The sequence below is a fragment of the Falco cherrug genome, chromosome 2 (assembly GCF_023634085.1).
Source record: "Falco cherrug isolate bFalChe1 chromosome 2, bFalChe1.pri, whole genome shotgun sequence".
Taxonomy (NCBI): Eukaryota; Metazoa; Chordata; class Aves; order Falconiformes; family Falconidae; genus Falco; species Falco cherrug.
The window spans coordinates 7,307,573-7,335,534 of NC_073698.1; the positions used below are offsets into that span (position 1 = coordinate 7,307,573).

The window sequence follows — 27,962 nt, forward strand, 5'->3', positions numbered from 1 at the left end:
AGACATCTTGCAAAGACAAGCTGCAAGGGATGCGGATGAATGATGGGAGCAGAAAAAGTCAAAGCTAGGTATGAATTAAAGTAATGTAGCAGCATGTGGGGATTACAGAGCATTTCAAGATGAGAGTCCTTAGTAGCAAAGTTACTTTAATTATTGACCAGCCCTGTCAGCCCAGCCTTATATCTGTTGTCCTCAAAAGTATGTGAGAAGTTGGTTCTGTCAAGATGTCTGCCAGAAAGCCCATGTTGCACACATGGGAACTTGCACACAGAATTTTAATACACATTTTAAATTTTGTCTGATGTTAAATCAAATAACGGTTGATGATAACCATTGCAGGTGATAATAGAGCAGAACTCGGATGAGGCCTGAAAGGAGGTATTTGTGATAGGCGTGCATAGAAGGAAAGAAAATTAGTTACGGAGTTGGTAACCAGAGTTAGTTACTGAAAATACAGTAAGGCATCTCTTTACAGAGTCTCTGCTGGGTTTCAATTAACTACAAAGGCAAATTAGCAAAAAGCTATGGTTGGATCTCTAAGTGAAGAGACAAAATTTATAAGGAACTTCCCCCCCCCCCCCCCTCTTATTTTCTCCCCCTTCCCTCCAAAACTTATTTCAGAACACCCAAATTATCATTCTGCCCAGTTGCTAGGGTGGACTTAATGAGTTATACTATTTTATTGACATAGGGAAGTCCTTAAACCAAGGAGGCAAGCAAGAGCATTCTAGGAAGTCATGAATGTTACTTTAATATTAGTTTGAGTGTTAGAGCTTTTAGTCATTTGCTTGAAGCCATTTTTCTCTTTGCTGCTTTGCAATGTTTCAGAATGCTTCTGGTATAGGTAACGTTGCCTGCTTACACCATAAGTTATACTGGTGGAGGATTGAAAGTCTCTTACAAAGATGTTTCTTTTTACTTTTCTGCATAAGTGGCATGTAATAAGAGTAAACTCCTGAACTATGTGGCTATTTCCAGGTTATTTTTTTAAACATAAATCAGATGCTTGCAAAAATGCTTTCTTTTATGATGTGAAAAATTGGGGGTGGTTACTTCAGAAAGTTTCATAGGTGTCAGAAGAATCCTGTTTTGAAATTTTACTATTTTTTTGAGCTATAGCTTTTCCTATATATCTTCATAATAAGCAGTGTTTGTATTCTACTTTTTTATTTACTTTTTGCTGCTGTACTTTGTTTTGTGTACCTTCTCACATTTGTTTGCAGAGAAATAATACGCAATTCTGAGTGATGGAGGCAATACTAATATATGTGGTAGTGTCATAAATATAGTTGTTTACTTGTCCTTTAGTTTCGAGCAGTGCATCTTTTGAGAAAGATGCAGTGAGGAGCTTATGGAGTTATGCATACAGATTTCAATGTTTAATAGGCTTAGAGTTCAGAAATGGAGGAAAGTGTTTTGACTCATCTTGTCTGCTTTCTGGAAAATATCTTCTGTTTCAGCTTGTCCTATTTGTTTCATGGCTGAGAGATAAAAGGGGAAATTATCTTCCTCTCGAAGGTCACATCACAGTCTAGCATTTCTTTATTAACCTGAAAATTGAGCCTGATGAAAGTCTGTGTTTGTTCAGTGTTGTTACTCCTGGTAAGAGTCTTCAGTAACAGTCATTGATGTATCTGTTTACTATTGACATATTTCTAAATACTTCTAAGATTTAATTAACTGTGAAGATGTCAGATTGTGCTAAAATTTTGGGCTGAAATTCTGAGATCACCATTTTTTGTTACTTTTCATAAAAAAAAAAAAGAAAGTATCTTCAGCTTTACAGACATGAACACTTACTTCACAGAGGTGAGGTAGATAAGAAGTGCTTTCCACATTTTACAGATGGGGAAATCTGAGCAATTAACTGACTTGTCTGAAGTCATACGGCAAGTCAGTGGCAGAGCCAAGAATGGAACCTGAACTATTTCCAGTCCTGTGCTCTAACCACTGCACAGCATCCCTCCCTTAGGTAATTTTCTGACATGATGATGTTTTTATTTGGTGTATATGGTGACTTTGAGAAGAGTATCAGACCGGCTACAAGCTGCAATGGACTAAAATCAGTTTACTGTTAAAAATTTTATGCAGCAGCTCTTAGGTGTATAATAAAAGGATAAATTGTTACAAAAGCATCATATTTGGGTTGCTGCCTTTTGTCTTGTGCTTCCAAAAATGTTAAAGCTAACAGAGTTAACAACTCCCAGAGAATGGGTTCTATAATTTAATTCTGGGTTCAGGTTATTTTTTTTTTTCAAACTGTAAGATGCCACTGAAAAACCTTTGTCACTGTTCTCTCAGGTAAAATACTTCTAGTTGGAAAAGTTAAAGGTACAATTTTGCAAAATTCAAGTTACTCTTTTTAAATGCACCTGGATCATTAACCCTTAATGATAGCCTGAAGGTGCAGAGTGATTCCATTGACACAAACAGGTGCCGTGTGCATTCAAGGATGAAATTGGGCTTTAGAAACAGAGGTGTTGCTGTCAGGAGAGACAGCAATTTTTAGAGTTCTGAATATGCAAGGCTATAAATTACCCAAACCCAATTAATTTTCAGTTACCTTTGTCACTAGCATTGGCAGGTTTTGAGACTTGGACAAGGTTGAACACACTGGCTAGAATTAGAATGAGGCAGACAAGGGAAAAGAGTCTGACAACAGATTATCAAGACTTTATCAGAAATGTAATCTACAGTTGAATTGCATTGTCTTACTAGTCAAAACACATGAAACTCCATGTACAACCTTGGGATTTGGGAACAGAAAGTCTGTAGTAATTTTCCTGTTGAGTGCATGTGTAAAGTCATTCCAGAGGACAGTAGTTTCAGCCAAATACGGTTAATAACTTTGTCCTTTTTAGCTTTATTATTTTTCTGAGCTGTTTACTGAGATTGTTCGGAGACCGTTCCAGCTGTGTCTGGTATATGTGCCAGCTATCAATCTGTACCTAAACTTCAGAAGCAAAGCAACTGTATCGGTGTGGAGATAATCATTCTGACCTGTCTGTTTGGATTTTTTCCAATTATAAGGAGACCAAATAGAATGAGAAGAATGTGAAGCAGCAACATAAAAAGCAAGCAGGCGCTGACTAAAGGATAATCTGACCTGGTTTATTGTCAGGTCTCATTGTTCTACAGCTTCTAGGATAGTATTTGAAGCAGACAACGGTTTTAAGCAGTACCTGAAAGCAAGGACTCTGTTCAGGTGGCTGGCTGATTGGCATGTCCACAAGTGCATTAGGTGGTAATATTTCTGTCTAAAACATATATAAGACAATACAAAGTGTTGTATTGCTGATATATATTACAAATACTATATTAGTTTATTCTGTTTATCCTTTATTCGGTGTTGGACACTCATTTTGCTGACTGACTGATTTGGAAAAAGGCCTTTTAAGGTGCTTTGCTCAGTCTTGCAACATAGCCAAGCAATTTGGGAGAGAAGTCGGGTCTTACTGAAGATACCTTGAGTTTGCAGCAAGTCAAGGCATGTATTACGCTGCAAAGAATAATGCAGTTATTGTAAAATTTAATTTTCTTTTGGACTTGCATATAACTGAAATCTACATGTTATCGAGCTGTGTGGGATTTATAGCTAAGAATCAGGTGGTCAGATTCAGGGGGAGAGAATAATTTGTACTTTCAAGCTGCTGCACACATCATGGTAGTATTTACAAGAGTTGCGGATAAATCATTAATCTAACCAGATTTAAAAAAGAAAACCATCCAGAAACTGAAATACTTCAAAAAAACCCAAACAAACAAACAAAACCTCTCCTATAATTATTATTCAGACTTTTCTCTGTAATGGTTTTGCCTAGAAAAGCAAGTTGCAGTTCTAGGCGCTGTGATAAAACAAGTAGGGCTAGATGCAACTCTCGCTTATTTCACTAGCAAGTTCTTGAGTTTTCCATCAAGGATGCTTTGAAGCCAGACAGCTAAACCACAGCTCCTTCTGTCAGCAAGTACTGTAGCTGCCTTTCCTATCCTGTTTATCTATTGGATCCTGGAGTACAGGAGTATTCTAGCTTGGCAATAGTATCAGTCTTCAGGAAACCTTGAAACTCTCCTGTGTGCCTTGGGAAGTGACTCACAGAGCTCCAAGTTTCCTTCATTCCTCAGTATGGTCTGACCAGTGGTTGTTTTTTTTTTAATCAGGAACATTTTCCTCATCACTGCGCACTGGTTGTTGTCCCTCAAAGCGGAGTAGGCTTTTGCTTGCTTGCAGCTAATGGCATATCCTCAGTAAGCTTGTTGCTTCTGATGCCCCAGGTAGTAAGGAAAGTGCTTTTGTACTGTATGTTACCTTGGTGTATTTGCAGCTTTTGAAAATTTCATGATGCCCAATAAAAAATAAATCCATAAACACAGTTTGAAGAAGGAAAGTACAGTTCCATTGGTTTTATTTGTTCAGGTTTTTAAAACTATCCTCAGGATGGTAGTGCATCAAAGCCTTGCTTAGCACCTGGGGTTAAGTTGTGCTGAGAGGCAGTCTCTGCTCCAGGGAAGTTGTTGCACGTGTCAGGATGTGACTGAGTGAAGCAGAAAGTGACTGTGTTTTACAGAGGAATAACATACTAATTTTCAGTGTAACACACACTCGGGAAGAAGCACAATTTATAAGTCCAAGGAAGAAAAAAAGTAAATGTGTAGCTAATATCTGTAGTATTTTTTTCTTGAGCAGAGAACAGTTAATTCTGGACAACTTGAAAATTAAACAATGAGCCAGGTTATCCCACGTTTAGAGATGTCAGGAGAAAACTATACTTCCTGGACACTCTTTAACACTTACTCTTCTGTCCTAGGAAGCAGCATGTAACTAAATCCGTCTCCCTTTTCTTCTTTCTCTTGCTCTCTGGAATTGAACAGATCCTTTTTCTGCTACTGTTGATAGTGTTGATGATGCCATTCCAAACCTAAACCCTTTCCTTACAAAAACTAACGATGCTGCTCATCTGTCTGTGTCTTCTGATGTATCTACTTTCACCAGTAGGACACCCACACATGAAATGTTTGTTGGTAAAGTACCATTTTAAGCTAATTTCCTATTTCCTAAAAAATTTAATGTTATTTCAGTTTCTAAAGTATATCTGTGGGGCCTTTTAGAAACTAAAAATGCTGGTCATTTGAGGCTGATCTTGTGCTATGTTAAACTTGATTTAGTAACTGTGCCATGAAAATGGTATTGATATCCATACGTGGCTACCTAGATGAGATTCCACCTGATGTTAAGGAACTTACTTAGAGTTAAAGCAGTTGTTTGAATGCAGTTTTATACCAAGTCTCTTACACTTAGGAGTTTTAAGATAAAATAGTGTGTATGCCTGAGAATGAAAAGAAGATGCTGCTCCTTTGCTTCTCAGGTTGAAATGTTCTTTTTGAATGTAGAGGCTATCTCTGATTTTTTTTGGTAGTGGATGTTTTTCCCTGAGTCGTGCTGGCATTAACAAAACTGATAAAGCTATGCATGTTCTCGTGCATGGTCTGCTTAAACCATTTACCTACTAGTTTATTAACTAATGACTCACATTTTTAAAACTGTGGAAATCTTACTTTGTAGGTGATTCAGCATGGCTGTCATATTAGAAATCCTAACATTTCTGTCAGTGCAGCTACACAGTAATTTGATTACTTTTCAATATGAAGAATTAGCTTTCATAGACTGAAAATCAATTAATTAAATGTCAGTGCTGTTTTTGAGCAAAGCTAGGTTTAAAGACAATAGTGCTGCACCATGGGGTTCTCTTAGCAGGTTGAACCCCACTAGAACTGATCACAGAATTATTCAGTTTCTTGTTAACAGGGATATCAAAGATCTCTTTGTTACAAGTATCAGAGCTAAAGGGATCTCTTTGGCGATACTGGTACCACCTACAGTTTGTCACCTTAGCTAACTGGTTTCCTAGCTTGTCTTTGGTTAGTGGAAAGAGAAAGCGAGAAGGATCAAGCACAGGAACTCTTGCTGTGAACTTACCTCCACAATTCCCAGGAAGGATTAGTTGGCTAATCTGACGTGTGTTTCTAATCACTTTCCCATGTTTCCAATAAAATTTGTATGGTACTTGTGAATGAACCAGGAGCCATTCATGATTATCTGAAATACAGCCTTTTGGGTTGGTTTTTTTTGTGGGGTTCCTATTCCATCAGGTTGGTTTCCTCTGTATAATTTGTTCTGAGTCATACAAAAAGCTGCAGCAGTGCAGGGCTGTGAACAAGGAGCTTGGTGGGTTTGTAGCACTTGGTGATTTGCGCAGTATTCATCACGCAACAGCACTGAAGTTGCTGGAGATGGATTGCGTTGATACACCGCATTCCCTTCTGATGTCTCATTCTCTAAAGATGTGTCTAGAATCAAAGTGGGACCTCCTGACTGATCATGTGAAATGTAAATGCAGTTTTAGTGGTAGCACAAACAAGGTGCTACAATAATGTGAATGTAGATTTAAAGTAACTCTTTCTGGTTCTTTAGATCATTACAACCCGTTTACTCAACTAAATCCCTTTGTGGCAACCAAATATGAATCCACTATTGGGCTGTATCCTTATACTTCAGGTATAAGAAAAATGCCTTGAAGCTTTTACACTTTTTTCTTCCAAGGGTGTAAAACATGGCATTTGTTTGGAAGAGAGTAAATATTTATCCTAATATAGTTGTAACTTTGAAACTGTGCTTTCCCCTTTTGTGTTATTGATGATGTCAGCTTGTTTCTTGCTGTATGTCTGATGTGTATTGATTTCATTCCATTGGTTCTGTGTTACTAGAGTGTATGTAAATTTATAGACTAACCTAAATTAAATTTTTGAATAGCAGATAAACAGTATGTCTTGGTTCTCTTTCTGTAACTCTTCCTCTTCTCCTTTCCTGGCTTTCTCTCTTGTGTGATACGCCTTATCAGATTCTTTTTGTGGCCCTCAAGCTTACCCTAATGCTTCTCATTTCCGCAATGAGCCTTCTTCTGTAGCTGGTCTATTTGGAGGTAGGTAATGGGGTACATCCTTACCACAAACACAGCAATTTGAATGTGTTTTGTGCCTAGAACTAGTAGGTATTGCCTACAGAAGTGCATTGTTATAGTGGCTCAAATTTGTATTCATGTGCTTGTGCTAGGTGTGTCGTCACAGATGGTACACACTTCTTCAGTTTGTGCTAAGCTAAGGCTTATTTAGTCTAAACACGAAATGAGTATCTCCCCATTTCAGGATCTCTTGTAGTTTACATGTTGCTACGTACCACACAAAAGACTTGCATGTTACAAGTATTTTCTCATCTTGCTCTACCTCATGCTTTTTAAGATAAAGGGACTGGGATGTTCGTGCTGCTTAGGGCATTTTTATTGAGAGATATTACTCTCAAACGGTGCACTAAATTAGTACGAAGCTTTGCAACAGGACATGAGGAGGAGGTATCCACTGCATTAAATTACTGGCTAATCATTTGTGCAGCTGCGTAAGGTCTGTATAGTAACCCAGGGCTGATGCTGGTTCCGGAAAGCCATCCAGACAGTTGGCAGGCAGGCTGTGGACTGTGACAGATGATAATCTATCTAAACCAGATTGAACAGGGAGCATTAACATTGTTGCCATGCAAGGTTTAGAAATACCTACTGTGGAAGGGTGAGTTCTTAAAAGCACCAGGAAGTCACATTTTGGTTTAGTGTCTTTAAGTTGTTTAACAAAAGGTTAAATAAATACTACATATGACTCTGTTCCCTTTGTCCCATATCCAAAAAGAGGGATGGTTAGTTTCTATTAAGCCTTGTTGGTTTTTTCTCTCCATTAAAAATACTGACCTTTTGCACCTTTCAAAACATCCATGTTAGAGAGAATGCCCTGGGCTGCTGGTTCATCCTGGGAGTAGGATTTGATCTTTTTCAGAGGCTGATTCTAAGAGGTCCTATCTATTGTTTTGTCTTCTGGCTTGTCTCATCTTGTTAGTTTCATAAAGCTTGAAACTTCCTAAAATGTGAGAGCAGGAAACTTGGCTTGTTTCAGTTCAGGCTTTTTTCTAAAGGAAAATACGAGCTCTTGTAAGTCAAGTTTTCTATTGGTACAGGCACAGTTTTAAGAGTTGCAGGACATCCCATCCAAAGAATTCCTATCCGCAGTTCAGAGTCTCTGAAATGGCTTGTTACAACTTGACGGTATACTTGTCATAAAGATACTCATTTTGTTTTGTTGATTATTTACTCGCTATCTTTTCCCACGTTACTGCTTCCCATGTTTTGCTGTATGCTGTTTTCTTTGATTTGTTTTTAATGAAAAGTACATTGTTTAAATTCTTAGCAATGGATGCTTTTGAGTTACAAGTTTTATGTTCCTTTAAGACAAAATAGGAAGGAACAGGTAATCCAAATTTGTTTTTTCTGTGAGGTTTATGTTCAGGGATAGCATAGCAACCTATACTGATTAATTTTTTTAGGTGAAATGTGAATGATTTCAGGAAACAGTAAAATTGAAATGAGGTGCTGTCACAGCAAGCTAAACGAAATCAAAGTAGTATTTTTGTCAGTTATTTCCACTCACTGTAATGCTTCACTGCTAAAGTATTTGTGATCCTTTCCTTTTATTTCTCCATATCATCAAAATTTCTGTTACAATCCAGACGAGCTAGTTTTCAAGATGCTGTTGCATTTTTTTGGTGCTTTTCATATAAAGTAGTAATTACTTCTGTAACTGCCTTAACATCAAGGTGAAGTACATGCACGCTTGTGTGCATGATCGTGTATAACATTAAAAAAATATAACTTTAGAAACAAATCGGTGTTCTCTTACATATTACCACACTATCAACTTAATACTGCCAACCATCACACACAATGCTTTGTGCTGCAATAAATTTTCACAGTATTGAAAAAGTGTATTTGGAGAACACTGCTGTATAGATACATACAGGGAGACAAATGGAGTAAGTTCAGACAGGAGTAGGCGTTGGAATGTGGCTCTAACTCGCTATAATTACTGGAAATATGCCTGCAAAACGTGTGTTCAAAAGTGTCTTAAGCGCTATAAAAATTACTAATGTTAAGAATGTCTAATTGAAGGCATTACTAGTCAGGAACTTTGGGATGGTTTGGATCTTACTCCAGTTGTATCAAAGAGAACTGTTCAACTAATATTAAACAGAGTAATTGTCAGGCAAGTAATCTTGAAACAGGTTCTGTACCCAGCCAGCTTATTTTCCTGGAGAAGCATGGGGATTATTTCCTCAATAATTTTATTGTAACTATTTGGTAAAAGAATAAGGAAGATGCAGATAGTTAGTCCAGAGATTTAGCAATTGGAGGAGTGTGTTTTTGGGCCTCTGTCTCCGGTTCTTAGACAAAACCTTTCTTTGGAGGATTAACTCCAAATAAACTTCAAATGAACTGCTTCCAGCTTGCTCTTTTACATGCTTCTCGATGTCAGGGTGTAGTGTGGACCTTTGAGGTATTCCTAGTCTTTCTGTGGTACTTAATCTACGTATTCAGTGTGTCTTGCATAAAGAAGGTGGATTCATGGGAAATGCTGTATAAAAACATTCAATTCTTTTTTTATTTTTATTTTTCCCCTGCCCCACAGGGTTCACTGCATCTCCTGTTGCTCAACCACAGCCATCAGCTGGCCTTAATGTTGACTTTGAGTCTGTGTTTGGAAACAAATCTTCTAATGTTGTCCTAGATTCTGGTGGTAAGGCACTTATTAAAATAGATGACGTATGTCCTTTAATTTTATTTTTATTCTTGAGGTATAAATCTCTTAATCTGTATTTGCTTGTACTGCTGTGACAGTGCTCCAGCTGAAGAAAAAGCTGGCTTTAAAAGGTCAATAGCAGCATTCTTCATCCAGTTTTTCTTAATTCGTAAAAAAATTTTTCCTTATGCACTATTTCTGTGTGTAGCCTGCTGAAATGTTTACATTGGTTTCCTTCACTTAAATGTTTTGTGCATCAAGACTTCACACAGTGAACAGCCTTTAGTAGTTTTACATACCATCAACTGAAATTAAGCCTGTATTTGTAGAGCATGGTCGGAAGAGTTAAAGTTGCATCTTAATTTTATATACCTGTGCAACACATTTTTGACACTTCTTTGCCTACATGTTGCTCTTTCTGATGTTAAGTTTATTTCAGAAAATGATTAATAATCAAAACATACACAGTTAATTTTGATTGTAGTCGTAGTCAGTACTTTTCTTTTGAGTATCTGGAAAGTAAATCCTTTCTAGTCTTCTGACATTGTACTTGACATTGGATTCGTTTTGGGAAAACAGTGATTTGCTAAAGCAAATACATACGCTTTGTATAAGTTTGAAATACTTTAAATATTTATTCCTTATTTTGTTTTATTTTGATTGCTTTGCTGTCATTGTGACTGCATCCCATGTAAAATTGATGTCAAACTAGTAAAGTGAAATCTCCTTGCTGTAGTAGATCTTAAGTCTCTCCTTTATCAAGAGGCATAGTAAGTTCTGTCCTTCTTGTATAGTGTAGCATCACTAGGTTAAATTTTGTATTTTAGCCGTTGTTGAACTTGCTGTCTCTTGTATTGTATGTCATGACATTCATGGGAGGCCTGTGATTCAGATCACTTACTTTATGTTTATCCTTACCAGGCTTTGATGAACTAGGTGGTCTCCTAAAACCGACAGTGGCCTCTCAAAACCAGAGTCTTCCAGTTGCCAAAGTACCACCTAACAAATTAGTGTCAGATGATCTGGATTCATCTTTAGCCAATCTTGTAGGCAGTAAGTATCAAACCGCTAACACATTCATACTTTCTTAACGCTTTTAAGTGAATGGTATTTCAATAGTATCTTTTTCCACTTTGTGACAGATTTGGGCATTGGAAATGGAACTACTAAAAAGTGAGTATGCTTAAGGTTGAACGTTTTGATTTTCTTGATAGTAAATTTTTATGAAAGTATAGGTTCAAACCTGTGTGTACCACATAACGTTAGCCTTCAGAGCGCGTTTGGGACTGTACCTTGTTTCTCATACAAGGTATAATGAATAGGTGAGAGCTGTTGGGAGGTGACAGTAGACTGAGTGGGAGTGACAGTGTCTGATACCTTTCAGGTTTTGTATATATTTAGGAAATGAGTTCATCAAAATGTTCCTTTGTAATTGTAGGCAGTCTTAGCACAGCTTATAAATACTTTGTGTGAGTGTGTGCAGGGCTGTATTAAAAGATTGTGAAACCACAGCCTCTGACTTGTGGTTGACCTTTTTAGACAAGTGAATTTTGAAGCAGGGCATATTCTCGGATTGTGAACATCTGGTCTAGCAGCAAAGTTGAGAATGTGATTAGCAAATTCAAGGCTTATAGGGACCATCTGTGCCAACTCTGAAACCATTCATAAAATCTAGTATGCAGTTGCTCCTAATTTTCACCCAAGGAAAGTCAGTGAGACTAACTTACCTGTGCTGAGGAACTTGACTGGAATTAGATGAAGCTGTGGTGGCTCATGTACCTTATTTTTTCTACCCAAAACAAGCTGTCATGAGACCTTTTATCAACTCCTTTGCTACATAAGCTTCTTCATTAACAGAAGAAGCCACATTTCCAAGAGGAAATGGTGTTTACCTGAGGGAGTTTTGTGGGAAAATCCAATGTTTTCTAACAATTTTTAAAAAATCTATTTGAAGTGATGTTAACTGGACTCAGCCAGGTGAAAAGAAACTAACAGGTGGTTCCAACTGGCAACCCAAGATTGCACCTACAACTGCGTGGAATGCTCCGACGTTGGTAAGCAAATACTCATTTTAAAATAGTGAGTTCCCTGCAACTTAGATATGCAGGCTGGTGTGTAACAGAGCAATTTGATACTGTTCTATAGTTGCAGTAAAAGGGTAGTAGACAATTGAATAAGGGGTGCGTTTGAGATGGGTACTGCTTGGATTTGTTTTTCTTAGCGTTGAGGTTCTAGTAAATAGTTTTTGATGTGACATGTGCAGGTTTAGCATAAACTTCCGTAGTGTTTGACCAGCCTCTCTCATGGCAAGGTAGCAGCATTCGTGTTTCACTCAACTGACTTTTTACAAGGGCAGGCAGTGACAGGGCAAGGGGAAATGGCTTTAGACTGAAAGAGGGGAGATTTAGATTAGCTATTAGGAGGAAATTCTTCCCCGTGAGGGCGGCGAGGCGCTGGCCCAGGCTGCCCAGAGCAGCTGTGGGTGCCCCATCCCTGGCAGGGCTCAAGGCCAGGCTGGACGGGGCTGGGAGCAGCCTGGGCTGGTGGAAGGTCCCTGCCCATGGCAGGGGGGTGGGACTGGGTGATCTTTAAGGTCCCTTCCAACCCAAGCCATTCATTGCTTCTATGACATAAAACTGAATTCCAGTGGAAGCAGGCACTTTGCAGTCTAGAAAAGTGTAAGTGTGAGAAGCGTGTTCTTCAGGTATACTGAGATGTCAAGTGTGTAGACATTGCAGCTCAGCCCGCTCTGGGGACAGGAACAGGCTGAGAGATTAATCTTCTTGATTCTTGTAGAGGTGTCTGTGCAGTGACACGGGCAATACTTCCTTAATGTACATAACGACTGCTTTCCTGCCCTGATGTGCGCAGTTGTTTTAAGTGCATGTCAGTTTTGGTGACCAACTTCATAGTGTCTATTGTAGCAGGTAGAGCAAGGGTTCCTAATTACACATTAAGAGTTTACATGAGTAGTTTTCACAATGCTAACAGAATATTTTTGCATGTGAATCTTACTCACCCTTTCCTTAATGATCTGGAGAACTGTATATGGATGGAACGGGTAACAAACCGCTCCCGAGGATTTATGGCATCTGACTCTGACTGGGGGAGGGTGAATCTGCAGTGTAATAACACAGTGTTGCAGATTTGGAAAGACAGAGCTTGTATCCCTGGATCCACTACCTCTTCCCTACTGGATGTCCCTTATCAACTTGCTATATTTATGAAGGGAGAAATGTTTGTGGACCTTACTGGAGGGTGTGTAGATATTGAAGGAACTGTAACTACTCACCTGCTTTAATGACTGGTGGTTTGAGTTTACTTGTGTGCTTGAATCTGTTTTAATAACTCATGTCTTGTATACACATCTTCTTGTGATAAGTCATTATCATTTAGAGACACTGTTGAGGCACTTTTCTTCCTGTGAAACTGTTCTGATAACATAAAAATATTGAAACAGAAGTAATCTGGAGGGGGGGAAGTTTGTTTTCCTCTGCTGGTCTATTTATTGTGGAGTTGCTGCTGCTTGCTAAATAAATATGCTTTTGAAAATAAGGCTTTCTCATCTTTTGGAAAAAAGGCATATACCAAATAAATGGACTGTGCAAAATAATTACAAACCTAATAATGATGACAGTATCACAGGTGTATGTTGTCTCAGTAAATGACTTGAATTACAAGAATGTGTTGGGGTAAACATGTAATGTATTTGTGAACTAAAATGCTATCTGTGTATATTCCGTTGTGTAAGTATTTGCTTCTAATCCAGTGTTATTGCATTATGTAATTGTTCTCCCTGGGAAATACAGAATGGCATGCATTTTCCACAATACGTAAGTGAAACAACCCACAGCCTTTTTGCAATCGACTGGCATGCTGATATTAACCACTGCTGTTGCAGAATCTCATAACCTTCTTGCTATTTACACATTTCTCATTTTAAAATCTTTGGTGTGCCAAAAATTGAGCTTTTCCTAGCGTACACAAACTTCATAGGTGGTCTGCAGGTTCTTGATTCGAATGATGGCATGGGAAATACCAAGATTATTTTTCCTTGCTTTAAACTGTACCATTTGCTGCCAGAGAGCTGGGGTTTGTGTCTGTGCTGCCTTTAATGCACTTGGTGAATTTTGAATGAAGATAAAAATGTTTGTGTTTGAATAACTGCATGAAACCTTACGGGCTTCTGTTATACTTGGCACTTTATTCACGTTTATGGTAGATCTTGATTCTTTTTTTTTTTTAAGTAGGGAGAGACCAATATGTCATTAATGCTCATATGAAAAAAGAAGATCCAGGCTGACAATTTACAAAGGGCAAGCAATAACCTGTGCTTGCTGTCTGAGGAATGCAGTCTTTTGTTTCAAAGGATTTTTTTCTTTTTGTCAACGGTGATATTGGTCTTTCCCTGTATTCTGTTTTTATTGCAGGGTAACTGACTGAAGGATGGTAGGTCCATACTTGAGCACTCAAAAATCAATTTAGTCAGCATGTTTGTGTGTGTGTAGCTGTGTGTACACAAGCAAAACAAACAAGTAATTTTCAGGCTAGCTTTGACAGCCATGTGAAATACATAGATAGTATGTGGTTTAGATAATTCTTGATTGGTGAAATCTGTTCTGATGGCAGTTGAAATGGCAGTGACACTGGCTGGTGTATATGAAAAGGCAGCTGATACCTTAGAACTGAATTCAGAAGCAGTCCTGCTGATGTCCTATTCTCAATACTACAATTTATCTGCTTTAATTAATCCAGTATTATTAATATTTTGTCACTTCCCTCTTTTCTGTATCAATAATCTCTGTGTACCAAGGAACGCATATGGTCTTTGTCTCGTGATGAATAGTAACCCCCACAGCAATAACACAAGAATTAGACTCTTTTTTTTTTTTTTTTTCTTAAAGGAGAAACTAACAGGAGGTGGAGTGGCTAGACAGCAAGTTAGCTGAATATTTATAAGCACCAATATACAGTCTGAAAAAAAACTCCCACCTTTTTTTGTCCATGTAAGGGTTAGTATTTAGAAAGTGGGTAATGAAACTATAGAACAAAGAAAGAAAAGTGTATTAAAGACAGTTCTTCATATCCTAACCATATTCGAAGAGTTATCAGCTGTTTTTCTAAGTATGTGTTGCCAAGCTGTTTACAAAAGTTAGCTTCAACCCCAGGTGTTGCCTGTTGACAGCAATCTCCCTGTAACTTCATAAAAGCTAACTTAGCTTGAGGGGAATATCAACATATCTGCAGATACTAAGAGGACCGTCTTTAATCTGTTCAAATTCACTGTACCAAGTGGGTGAGTGAGAGGGAGTGCAAGCTGGATATTCATGTTAGAGTTCAAATTACACTGAAGCACAGTAGGAGAATCCCCATAGCGTGTACATCCTGGCTAAAAAGAAAAGAATTCTTGTCTTGTTGGCAGAAGCAATGGTAATTTGGTCTTTTCAGTCTTTAAAATTTTTCTGTTGGCTCCTTGCGTACCATTCCTTCTGATACTGAAACAGAAGTATGTGCTTCATGGGATTAAAAAACATGCTTCTGCTTCCTGAATATTTTCTCTCAGACTTCTCCGTGTCTCATACTGTGTTCTTTAAACAGGGTGCTAAGGGAATGGCAGCTTGCTGTTTAGTTTAGTCAGCCAGAATCCAAACAGGTTAAAAGCAAATACAGAATTGTAGATTTGCCAATATCACCTAGAAACTTTAGGTACTGTATTCAGTCTGAAATAATTTGGATACACTCTTAAGACTGCAAATCCTGTTTATTGTTTGCTATATTCATAATAAGCAAAGAGCTGCAGTTGACCCTTAGAAAGCAGTGTCTTACCAGTGTGCAGCTGATCTCCTCTCAGTTCACCACTGTTTTTCACACCAGGCACCACCTGTCATGGCATACCCTGCTACAACGCCGACAGGAATGATGGGCTATGGGATGGTGAGTGGAACTCCTACAACTCAAGTCAGATGCTGCGTGTCGTTTGTTTGCTCACAGTTTGGTAGCAGTTGTTTTTCTGAACTATTCTACTGAAGATTGAATTTCAGCTCCTCATGGTTTATTCTTCACCACATCATTAAGTCCTGGTTTTCTTAAGTACTTCAGTGGGTTTTGTCTGATGTTAAGTCTGCCCTTTCCTACCTCACTTTTTAAAGTTTATGAAAAACTAAGACATTGTCTGTTCTTGTTGGGCTTTATTGGTGTAGTAATAAAGTGATCGTAGAAATGTTTATCATGTAAGTATAACTACTACCTTCACAACAGGCATGTTATCGGCAAAGTGAAACCTTCCTTAAATACTTGCTCCCAGCCTCAGCAAAAGTTTTCTGTAATGATCAGTGCTACAAAACCGCAAGTTTGTGACACTGCGACACTGCCCTGTGTCCTGGCGTTGGTTGAGTATTTAATCTCCTGGTGACACACCGGTTCTGGAAGTCGGAACCTTTTGACAGAAACCTGATCTTGCTGCTTGTTGCTCTGAAAAGCTGTTCAAATTTTTGTTCTTCCCTCAAATTTTAAAATATTTCTGGAATTATATGCCTTAACACTTGATTAGTACAGTTTTGATGTAGCACAGCTTTGCTGGGTGAATAAAAGGGGAGAGAACTTCTGTAGAACAGTTACTCTGTTAAATGGCTCACTGATTAGTATAATAAAAATAAGCTAAATGTTTCATCATATAATCAAATAGATTAATGATTTATAACTTGTACGTGCTCAGTAAGTGAACTGCAGAAGTGGCCAGCTGTGTTCTTGAGGGTCTTTTGGGAGAGTATTAAGTTCCCCGTTACCCATCCATGATCTCCAGTAGTATGTTCTTGTGCAAAGTCCTCGTGATTAAATTACTGTTTATGTAGATTAAGTTTGAATCAACACTACTTTGTACTGATGGTACTGGAAACATTTTTGAGTTATTTTAATTCAGCAGCTGGGGAGGGTTACATATTTAGTGGGTAGAAAGTAATCTTGCATGTTTTGTAAAGCAGCATTCATCATGGGGTTCAAACGCCAATGTGAAATGGAAACTGGAATTCATAGGAGCCGTAGCTGTTATCCCAGGTGGCTGTTGCTCATTCAAAAGTGTGCAGTGTCTGAGCAGATGGGTGAGACAGGTCGTTACAGAACGAAGAACAGGCTTTCTGGCGCATCCTGATAACTGTCCTGGCTCATTCGAACTCTGCTCAGGACACGTAACTGTTAGGAATCTCTGAAATGTTGACCCACTTTACAACCCTTGTGTTTAATTTTCTGAGTGTGGCCATTTTGAGGTGGCAGTCCAGTAGCAGGCTTTTCCCTTGGTGAGCACTTACTGGGACCAGCAATTTTGTTAGTACCTTAGCATTCCCTGGCTGCTGGTTCCTGTGTCTTTGTTGTGCCAGCAGTTATTTTTAAACTTGCGTTTTTGTAGGGTGTTTACATCGGGGTCACTTTCTTGGATGGGATCACCATGTGATTGCCCAAAGAGCTGGCTGGCGTGATCGGAGGAGTACCAGGATTAGTCAAGGAAAAGCTGCTTGGAATAGGGATTGTTTCAGTACAGCTGCTGCTGGGTGTCAACCCAAGCTGAAGGGGAGTGCCAAGAGCAGCGCCCGAGATGGGCATTACCTTAAATAAAACCTGACTTCCAAGACCATTAATATATGTTAAATTCTTAATTTGGTTCAGCCAGCGAGGCGTTAACATTTCAGACTTTTGATTGCATAATGACTTAACATTAATTGGGAATATAGTTCTCAGTTTTCAGTGTTTCTTGAATTGTCAGCTCTGTATTGATACCTGTAAAACTGTTGGGCTTTCGAAGGCAGAGAGGGCAGCGCTGTCAGACCCCGGTCTGGGGAGCAGGAGGACCAGCACAAATGCTTGTGCTTAAACAACTGTGCCAGTGTTTCAGATCTCTGCAGCAAGGGAGTAAACGGCCTCAGTTGTTACTGGCTCCTTGAAAAGGTTCTAAGGCTCCTTTCTGTAACTTCTATTTGCAGAATATTGTAGAAAGATCTTGTATGATTGCGTGTATCAAATATGACCAAAATTTTTCATGCATTTACCATTTTCCTTTCTCTCCTTAAATACTTGCAATGTATTAATGCTAGGTGTGATTTGATGTTGTCTGGATATTTATTTTTTTTTTTAGCCATCGCAGATGGGAGGCATACCAGTGATGACACAGCCAACTTTAATATACAGTCAGCCAGTCATGAGACCACCAAACCCTTTTGGCCCTGTACCGGGAGCACAGGTGTGTATATTCAAAATCATTGGTGCTGGGAACCAATTACGGCTGGGTCAATTTCTTTAAAAGTGTTTTAATATTTTCTTCTGCTGGACAAAGGTACTGCATAACCCCAGTAGTCCATGTAAGGATCGCTTCCAAGCTTTTACATCCAGGTTGGCAGCAGCGAGTATGTTTTACAGAAGCGAGGAGGGATAGCATTTCAAGGCAATGTTTTTCTGAGGTGTGGCTGAGGTTATTCTTAACGCTTTAGTGAAAGGATAAGAACAGTTGATGTCTGTGCCGTTCGCTGAAGGCAGGCTCCTTCCCCAGAGTCACGTCCTGTGTGGTTTCACCTCTAAGCGTGGCTTTGAGATTGCGCTATTACAGCTTTCTCCGAAGTATATGTACCACTCTTGGTCCGCCTGGTAGACTTAAAAGTATTAGATTATAAAGTAACCAAGGCTGACCGTACCTGAAAACTGTAAGTGGAAGCTGCATCCTTGTATTACAGCATTTTGCAGAGGGCAAGCAGGCTGTTTGCAGCCTTTTGAGTCTATGAATGTTACAGATGGGTTTGCAAAGAACATGGTCTCGAGCTTGGTGAGACTTCAGTCCTACGCCTGGTTGGTAGTGCTGACCACTCAGTGGGAGGCACACGGCATGTTCATCTAGTTTTAACCCTTGTGTTCTCCAAAGGTCTTTGTATTCCTCCCTGGTTTTGCAGCAGACAGTATTTACAGCATAGCGAAGATATTCAATAGCTATACCAACCTATCTGGCCTTGCCCTCTTAAGTGTTACGTTAAATGGAGTGTTCCTTAAATTGCCTGCTTTTCTGCTTCTCGTGATTTGTTGTGCGTAAATTCATTACCTGAGGTACCAGAATAAAAGCGTGCTGAAGAGTTACTCTGAGCATTGGGAAGAACTGACTTTATCAGTACTGAAGTTAAATACATACCTCTTATTGTTTCGCAAACTACTGTCACTGGAACGAACTCACTTTTTTAACCCAAATGCCTTCTGAAGGTAGTTTTTTGCAGGAGGAAGAACATTTTAGGGGGAAGAGGGAATGGACAGCTTTGAACACCTTCATGCTATTTTCAGGAAATACTGAGATTATTAAAGACTTTGTTCTGTTTGTGAACTGCTGTTAGAAGCAGAGCCAGGTTCACCTGGCAGATTGGAGCTCCAGTAGTAACAGTGTGGTTCGACTGATCAGTCAGGTGTTTCTCTGTCAAAGTTCACATTGTGTGTCGTGACTGTCAGAAAGAGGTAACACACTGGGACTGTATTTTGATCTTACTGCAGAGAGCTCTGTTTGCATAGGTGACTGAAAACATGCGTGTGTAACTTAGGTATACGTTGGCGTACGTGTGGGTTTGGGGACTGGCGTGTGGAGGGAAGGGAATTCAGCAGCAGGCTGGAAGGGGAGAGAGCCTCAAGCCTTTCCCGATGCCTGAACCTGATCCTTGAACGGGAGAGGCTGTGCCGTGTGCTGCCAGTGGGCAGCGTGCCCTTTGTCTTCCTTAAAACAGAGCCTTGGGGATAGAGTTTTGGGGGTTTTTTTTGACTTTTAAAAGGCTTTCTCTGAAAGAGACACTGTTAGTTTTCTTTAGCTGGAAATGCGGTTCTCAGTTTACTTTCTCTTGGACTTGAGCTGCTTTGCACATTCACTGTCACTTAAGTGATTTGGTATCTTTTGCATGGGTTTTATACTGTCTTATGCAGGGGGGAATGTTATGAAATTTTTAAAACAGAAAACAAGTTAAAGGATCTTCAAGAGGTTTTTTCTAGAATTCAAAAAAAACCAGTTTTGAAATGATCTTTTAAAAAATAACCTGCCTCAACTGCCTGTAAACTGCCTACCTGCCTAATTCACTGATAAACAGGTAGGTGCGTCTGAACAGCTGGGTGAGCCTTTCTGCTTCGTTTGACATTGCAGGGCTTGGCCTTGGTTAGATCCCAGCTGGCTGTCATAACGAGAAGGAGGAATTAGTCACAAGCGAGGTGTGTAGGGCCGTGTTTATTGTGCTTCTCTGACAGCGTTTGGCTCCTGTGAGAATTACTTTGATAGGAAACACACCCTTTGAATCAGCATTTGCTGTGTGACCAAGGGTTTTCCCTGAGACACGTGCTGTGCGTTGCTTACAGGTGTGTTCAGAAGTCTGACATCAATAAAGCAACTTCAGTGCAACAAAGGCTGCATGTGAGAGCTTCTTCCCCATATAATGCATAGATGGCATTTACTGACATACAGCCACAGAGGGAAATTGCAATATGGTTATGCTAAACTTACCGTCTGCTTAGTCTTGAGGTTCTTCTGAGAGCATATTTGTCTGTTTAGGTTTAGTTCCTGCTCCTGTTGTGCCAGAAATAGGAATAGGAAAATAAAGAAATAAAAATGTGTGTTCTTGGGGTAAGTAAACAAATCTTAAAGAATGAGTAATGGTAATCTGAAAGGCGTATGCAGTTCAGACTGCCTGCATCCCACGGGGGCCACTCTATAAACACCGTTGTTCTAACATGCTTTTTGTCCATGGTGTCATCGCTGCCCAAAACTAAGTTGTTTTTCCTGTTTATGTCTAAAGCACCAGATGATACCGCTTATCTCTGGTCTGCTGATAGATTTTTTTTTTTTTTTGGTTGTTGTCTATAGTAAAGAAGCTTGAAGGTACTTAAAAGCATAACAACAGATAAGAAGCTGTTGCTGAAAAATTATCTTGCCAAGTTGCTGTGTGTTGGGAATTCCTCCTGCTTTGTGTAGGAACTGGTAACACAGGCATCCCAATGTTGTCCAGTTTCTTGGTAATATAAACTGGTGTTTCTAGCTTGATACTCTTCAGGATTTGTCTCAATAAATACACTTTTCATACCTCTAGACGTACTTATTTTGCTTCTCTTTCAAATGTTCAGTTTACATGCTTGCAACTTTAATTTTTGCTCTCAAGAACAGGGCTACTTTGGTTTTTTAAGGGCAAAATCATTTGAAACAATTGAGAATGAGAGACTAGAACGCTCGCTGCTTTGGAAATCCGAGTGTGGAAGATATTTGTAGTTCTAAAAGTGGTGTGTAGCTTCTTCCTTTGAATACATTATGAATGCACTTCTCTTGCGTTAGTGTCAGTGTTTTCCACTAGAGAAGGAAAACAGTAGTTTTTGTCATGGTAACAGCAGTCTTTCCTCATGGCAAAGTAATATATCATGCTGCTTGGGACAGTGAGAATGGTTGGAGTTACTGATTAAACTGCAGCTGGTAAAGGGAGCATGTGCGAGGAAGGGACAGGCCGAAGGTCCGGACAAGGTTGAAGAGTAGCCAGAGTGACGGCAGGCGTGGTACAGTACAGCAAACGCAGCATGTTTCAGCTCAGGCAGATGTGAATGCCATGCAGGCAGCTGGAGTATGACCACCCACTGCAAGACCTGAGTGGCCCGATGCACAGCAGCAGTGCCTGATTGTTCACCACCACCAAAAACCTTATCATGTTGGCTGAGATAACATGGTACGCTGCTGACAGATCGGTGGCATGCTACATATTCTGGTCTAATTGCCCCCAAAAGGACATGGCCTTAGGAGGGGAAGCAGCTGGGTAGTGAAAAATTTTAAGGTTTCGAATAGAATAAATTACTCAGCCTGCTGCCAGCATCTGTGTGAAGTGTAACGTGGCGGTGGTTAATGTCACTGAACTGTACAGAAAAAGCGGTAGCGGTGATCACCTTGTGATGATGAAGAATAGGTAATTGTGCAAATGAGTAAGTTGGGTTGGGGGGCGGTTGTGTGTGTGTTTTTGTTGTTTCTTTTTGTGTTGGGGTTTTTGGGATGTGGGTTTTTTTTGTTTGCATTTTTTTTTGATGGTAGTTTGTTTTGGGCATTTTTTTGAAACTGGAAGAACAGGGTATGAAGTTCAGGACAGACTTATGCCAGAAAGTAGACTTCACAGGTGCTCCCTCTGGCACATTAATTGTAAAATGTGTGCTAAAATAGCTTGACAGACTTGTTTAATGAGAAACCAGTATCTAGCTAATGCTGGGAATCCAGCACAACCCTTGCTCACAGATGGGTTCTTCCATCTTACTGTGACTCCAGGGAGTTTTTGTCTTTGTTGGAAGCAGTGAGAAGACTGCTGCTGGAGATGAGACTAAGCTTTGGGCCTGATCCAGCACAGTATGTTACATTTCAGATCACGCAGGCACTGGGCTGTAAGGGTAAATTCGCAGCTGTAGGTGTACTAGCACTAAAGAAACTGATGGCCAGCGCTGCCGTGTTAAATGCTTCTCCTTAGAAACTGCTAAAGGTAGGTTCTGGTTTTCAGATACATTTATAAGCAGTAACCTGGACAGATGCAGTGTAGGAAACTGTCTAACTATACTTTCCGCATTTATTTTTTTAGGCCTCCTTTTTTGTTAAGATAGGTATTTACTGTAAGATCCGATGTCTTGTCTGAATTTGGCTGTGGCGTCTAGGAAGTAGAACTGTCAAGGTTTTCGCCAGTATTTAACCTGAACAGCTTTCCTGAAATTTCACCTCTCTTTCTGGTTACATGCTGATGTCGCACAAATGACAGAGCTCTAAACCTACCAGTCTTCCACACTGCTTTCAAACTGGGGCATTACTTTGGACTTGGTATCAATTGGAGATTTGCCAGCTTGATTTAACAGGACTTGCAACATGTGACTTCAAGCCCTTTGACCACGAAGAGGAAGAATGTCTCGTGAAATCAAGTTGCAGCAGGCATGCCTTGCTGAAGCCATGACTGTTAGGTTTTTATCATCAGTCCGGCTTAAATCCTGGAGAGGGGTGGGGTGTGTTGAGCTATGGCTTTCCGAAGGGAAGAACCAAGTTTAAAAGGGGAACTTCTGACATCCTGAAACCGCTTCTCAAGCGCTTCCCATTCCGTCTCACGACTCTTCCATAATCTGTTTACGGGGACTGGATCAGAGTGCCCCATTGGGAGTGGGAGAGGGATAGAGATTCCAACCCAGACAGAGAGTACTGATCCTGAAAGAACTCCTCCTCGCGTGGTTTCTGAGATAGATATTGACGTGAACAGCTTAAATTTGCAAAGGCAGTGTTTGCACTCTGGGCACTTCTGCAAGCAGTTCCCATAAGCGTGTTCCCTGTCCTGCGCCGCTGGGCAGGCATTCAGTGTTTCCAAAGGAAATACGTCTCCATATGATGTTGTTCGCAAAGGGAACGAAGTGCAAGTATGCACAGGCGATCAGTGTGACTCCGTGTGAGAAAACCGTTGGGGTGATGGGACCTGCAATGGAGAAAGCTGACTTTTATTTGTAACTGCAAAAAACATGCACGTTCTACAAGCTGGGGGCAAATAGACTTTTAATAAAGCACCATTTATAACTGGGAAGGCACTAAGAAAGAAAACAGCTAAAAAAATTAATTCAACGAATAGCACATGCTGCTGCAGTTACAGCCTGCAGATTACTGGTCCCTTCCAGCAGCAGCAGCCGGAAGGCAGGTATTACCTACTTGTCAATTATGTGCTTATGTGGCTGAATTGGTAGTCTGGTGCTTTTTAAATACGTGGCTATAGGATGTGGGGTTTGTTAGTGTGTAACTAGCAGTCTCAGTCTTCAGTCCTCACCTAAAATAGCAGCAGTTGACATACTCTCACTTTTTAAAATTTTTTTTTTCCTCCCCACCCCCAGAATATATCCTGTGTTCTCCTTCTAGGCCCCAGACTGAGAATTATCCATTATCTACTCTGCAGCCTCTTTTTGTACACATCCTATTTTGAGAGGAAAAGATGCTGAGAGCTGTTTCTTCTGGAGAAGGTGTCTGCAAAGCTGCCAGGCCCCCAGCCTCGTCTCTCCCTGCCAGTACACAGTTTTGCCAGTCAAGCAGGGAGAGTGCTACCCTTTTCCACAGGAGTCAGGCAGGCGTAATGTTTAGTGAAGAAAGCCACTGCCAAAGTGCGAGGTTATCTGCTTATTTGGCAAGTGCCAGTTGACATTTCCTTCCCGGAGGGTCATGCCCAGCTTGTTCCTGCATTACACCAACCATTAAAGAGGCTTTCTGTTTTCCATGTGACCAAACACCTTGTTTTAGTAGTTGATTTCTGCCATGTTTGCCTCTTAACCTCCCCATGTTCTTTCACTACACGTTCAGCTTTCATATTCTGTCATTCTGAGACCTTTTTTTCTTTCTTTCCCTTTCTGTCGTCTTTCCTACTAGCTGTCTGCAGCATCCAGCCCTTCCAGTCAGAGTCCTCACAGAGCCTCAGGAAAGGATCCCTTTGCAGAGCTCTCTCTCCAGGATTTCTTGTAGAACAACTTAGGTATTGTCCGTTATTCTGGGGAGATGCTGTTTTTTGTGATATAAAACAAAATTGAAAGTTCTAATTCAAGATTTAACATGAGGAGATCTGTTCCTGAAGAAAATAAAAACAAGCCATGTTGAGTTGGAAGCATTGTGGAAGCGATTTGGAAACTCTGTATACTTAGCTGCGGCGGTCTAAAGGCACGATGAGGTCATTTTGCTCCAGCCCATTGGAAATGAAGTTCGGGAGTTCCCTTCTGGGCTGCGAGTGCCGGCAACGTGGCACTTGCTGCAGTTAGGGAGAAGGAGCTGGTACCACCTGGTATTTACCACTTCAGCAGGAAAATGTTTAGCTTGTGGTTAGCAGCAAACACCTGTCTGCTGCTGGCAGTCTGCTCGTGCACTTTACCAGGCTGCTCGACCAAAGTGTTTGCTTTATGCAGGAGGAGGTGCGTGTTTCTTGGTGGTGAAGGATGAATTTTGCTACAGATGTGCGCAGGAGGAGTTCTGTTCTTTTTTTAAGCAATCAGGGATGGGTGGGAATTAAATACTAAAATGAGTGAAGATACAAAAACTTCAGGGATATGTAGTAGAAAGAGAGTAGGCTCTGCTGCACACAGCATCCTCTTTTGTGCACTTCCTCTGGTTCAGCACAAAAATTGACCTTGAGTTCTCTTCATAATGGTGGTGTTCCGTGTTACGCTGCCACTGGCGATGACATTGTGTGGAGGAGTAGGGTTTTTTATTGTTGGGCAAGCCAGCTTAATGCAAAGAGATGTTCTGAAGGCTGGTGGAGTTGGAAAAATGTATTGGTGGATTTTGGTTGTTTTCTGGCCCTGATTTTGTAGAATTTTTATTTCTGTTCAAAACTTCAGATCCTCGGGGTAGCTTGGGCGTATGAAGAATGGAAATTTGTGAAAACACAGGTTTATAGCGAAGTCCTGCTTCTGTTGGATGTTAACACGATGGTTTTTAATCTTTCCAGATTCAGTTTATGTAACTGTGTTAGATGGAAGAGAAAGGAACGTTTCCAAAAAGATGTGCTCACCAGTAAACCCCCACTTCCAGGAAGAAATGAACAACAGTCTCTCACTCTCCCTTTAAACGATGCAGTGAAATGATGAAGACCAATGAAGGAGCCTGGGACAACTCCGTAAGAAAACATCAATATACAGTACAAAGCCAAGAATTGCCATGGGTTAAGACTAAGATCTGGGTTTTTTTTGTCCTGGTGACTAACGTGTCAATCTTTCAGCTTCCTAGTAATACCCGTAATCGGTAACATATGAAGAGAAGCATTTATTCTGGAAATTGAGATTGGAGTTTGGAAATGCTGTCTGGAATGGAGATGTGTCCTTTACCGTAACTCAAAACAAGACTTTGGGCAGGGGAGGGTCAAATCCTAACTCTTAATTCTGCAGTTACCTTTTCTTCAGTCCTCACAAATGTAGGCACAGCAGTAATGGAAATTAACTTTTTTAAGAAAATTATATATTCAGTTTGCAGTAGACATTCCTTATGTATTATTGTTTGTATTTATTTATGATTATCAATTTAACATTAATATTGTATCAAAAAAACCTCCTTATGAAAATAAGTATGGATGTATACAGTATGTCTGATTTTTATCCACAAAGAATGAATCTGATTCAGAACGCTTTTCAGCTGACATACAGAGCACTAAATATTTTAAAGGTCTGAATCTAATGAATTCTCAGTGTATATGGGAATTAGGGAAGAGCTGTAAAATGCATTAATCCTTATAGTCAATTCTGTGCCTAGGATTTTGCAAGGGAACAGTTAACTGACTAGAAGAAGCACTACATTTTTAATTCAGCATCAGTGCATCGGGAAGGAACTTTATTGCTTTGTGCTTGGCATGTCATTATTTTTACATTTGACATTATAAGGCCTTTCCAAAATGAATGTGAGGAATTGCTTTCATTTTAAGACTCCTTCTTTTCTGTAAAAAAAAAAAAAAAAGTATAAAATAAAAAACTGAGGTGGTGTGTGTTGGGGAAAGCCTTTTCATTTGGCTAGTGCCACGTTTATGATCATGTACCTTTTAAAAGTAAAAAAGGGGAGATAGCTTCCTTACGTACGTCTAGTGGGTGTTTAGTTAATGAAGAATTAAAGTAGCACTGTTGATCGGTGCTTTGTGTAAATACATCATAACTTTTGGGCGGAGTGGGGCCTTCAGAAGGATAGTCAGTGATATGAAAGCAATTCTGTACATGAATTAAGCATACTTGCTGCATTGTCTCTGCAGATTCTATTTTTGTTTAAAATATTAAAATGTATGTTGGCACAAATGGGTGGATTTTCAAATAAAATGCAGCTTCCACAGAACTTTTGTTACGGTATGAAAGTCTGAGGTGCTTTTTTTTTTTCTTTGCTGCTTAAAATGTGCACTGATAATTGCTTTGTTTACTTAATAAAATACCAAATGTATTTCATATGTGCATATTGTATTACAGGAAGTGCAGCACTGTGAGTCTGCGAGTGACATCATCCGCGCAGCCTCTTCCCGGCAGGGCTGTAGTAGACGGCTGTAGTTCCACTGTGTTGAGTTGTTTCGTTAAGAGCTGGATTCCTTACTTCAATGTGGTAGTTCACGTTCTTCTAGTTTTTTAAAATACACATGGCAATAAACTTGTACTGTTTATAACTGAGCGAGGAGCATAAATATGCCCCAGAAATTACTTAGATGTCTTCCCTGATCTTCCAGCAGAAGGAAATGCTGGAGAAGCTTTGGGTGGTTTGCTGAGACCATCATCTGTCAGAAGACACTGGTTTTCATCACAGGGAGAGTTGATAGAAGTGGAGCTTGCTTCTTCTCAACTACCCGAGGCCTGTCATGGCAGATGTACATCATAAAATGAGCAGTACAGATCAGTAGATTTAAAAGCATGAATAAAAAAATCCCCTGAACCTGTTACTTGTAGAGTATGTAATCTGGGGAGTTTCATATGCAGTTTGCTTAACGTACGCAGTGCTTTCCTACAAATTACGCTGTCGCTGTGGGACTTAACACAGGAGAACTAGTTCTTAGTTTTTGCTCGCACTTAAAAATATCAAAAATGTGAATTGTCTGAATTGGGGGTCAGCTGGAAAAAAGGTACACACTCAGGAAAATTAGCTGCATTGGTGACTACAAGGGCACTAATTGTTCTGAAACACAGTCCATAGCTTGTGTGAAAGAGTGAGGTCGACCTTCCTCCTCCATAGTCCAGTGTGCTAGGTTACGATAAAAACAGAAGACAACCTCGTCATCATTTCAGGTCTGTGATTCTCTCTGTGCAGTGGTTTCAGGCTGGTTTGAGGCTGTTGACTGAGGCTAGATCTGCTTCCTTAGGACTTAGACCTTTTTGATCCCTTGGACCCCTGTTGTGGGGCTGTGGACTTGAGGTTGCAAATCATGCAGGTGCCAGAAATCCCCAATAGAGGAAAAATCTCTTCTGCAGGGGTGAGGAATTCATCTGTTACCCTTCACTGCTCACTCAGAGTTGCTCTGTGTTCCTCGACACAGCTGCTGTGCAGGTTAAGCTTTCTTGTCGGCAGCCTGGCTAATAAACCTTGCTTTTGGTTTACTCCTCAGAGACAAACTGGCTTGAGGATTTTCCTGAGGATTATTTCTCCATTTGCTTTGTTCCTAATGAGTACGTTTGCTTTCAGGATCGCTGGAATAACACTCAGTTGTAGTTTAATTTTAAAGCATGGGTCATAGACATTTTTCTTTTGAATTACCGGCCATTTTCAGTAATGGTTGGTTGTGAAAACCTGGTTCTCTTCAAAATTGAGTTCAAAGGCTGTT

The 27,962-nt window shown here is 40.0% G+C and overlaps 1 protein-coding gene across 11 annotated transcripts in view; it reads left to right on the top strand.

Moving 5' to 3' along the window:
• Positions 1 to 26,604, top strand: part of PICALM (phosphatidylinositol binding clathrin assembly protein) — a 71,235-nt gene extending 44,631 nt beyond the window's left edge. The window contains exons 13-24 of one of the 11 annotated variants that reach the window (XM_055701671.1): positions 4,870 to 5,019; positions 6,470 to 6,553; positions 6,897 to 6,977; positions 9,559 to 9,666; positions 10,591 to 10,722; positions 10,812 to 10,842; positions 11,624 to 11,723; positions 13,479 to 13,502; positions 15,544 to 15,603; positions 17,795 to 17,899; positions 24,065 to 24,167; positions 25,134 to 26,604. In XM_055701671.1, the coding sequence (XP_055557646.1) occupies positions 4,870 to 5,019; positions 6,470 to 6,553; positions 6,897 to 6,977; positions 9,559 to 9,666; positions 10,591 to 10,722; positions 10,812 to 10,842; positions 11,624 to 11,723; positions 13,479 to 13,502; positions 15,544 to 15,603; positions 17,795 to 17,899; positions 24,065 to 24,157 (968 nt within the window). In that variant the 3' untranslated portion in view covers positions 24,158 to 24,167; positions 25,134 to 26,604. The remainder of the gene's footprint in view (positions 1 to 4,869; positions 5,020 to 6,469; positions 6,554 to 6,896; positions 6,978 to 9,558; positions 9,667 to 10,590; positions 10,723 to 10,811; positions 10,843 to 11,623; positions 11,724 to 13,478; positions 13,503 to 15,543; positions 15,604 to 17,794; positions 17,900 to 24,064; positions 24,168 to 25,133) is intronic. The other 10 variants (XM_055701672.1, XM_055701675.1, XM_055701673.1 and 7 more) reach the window with 10 other exon arrangements.
• Positions 26,605 to 27,962: the final 1,358 nt, after the last annotated feature.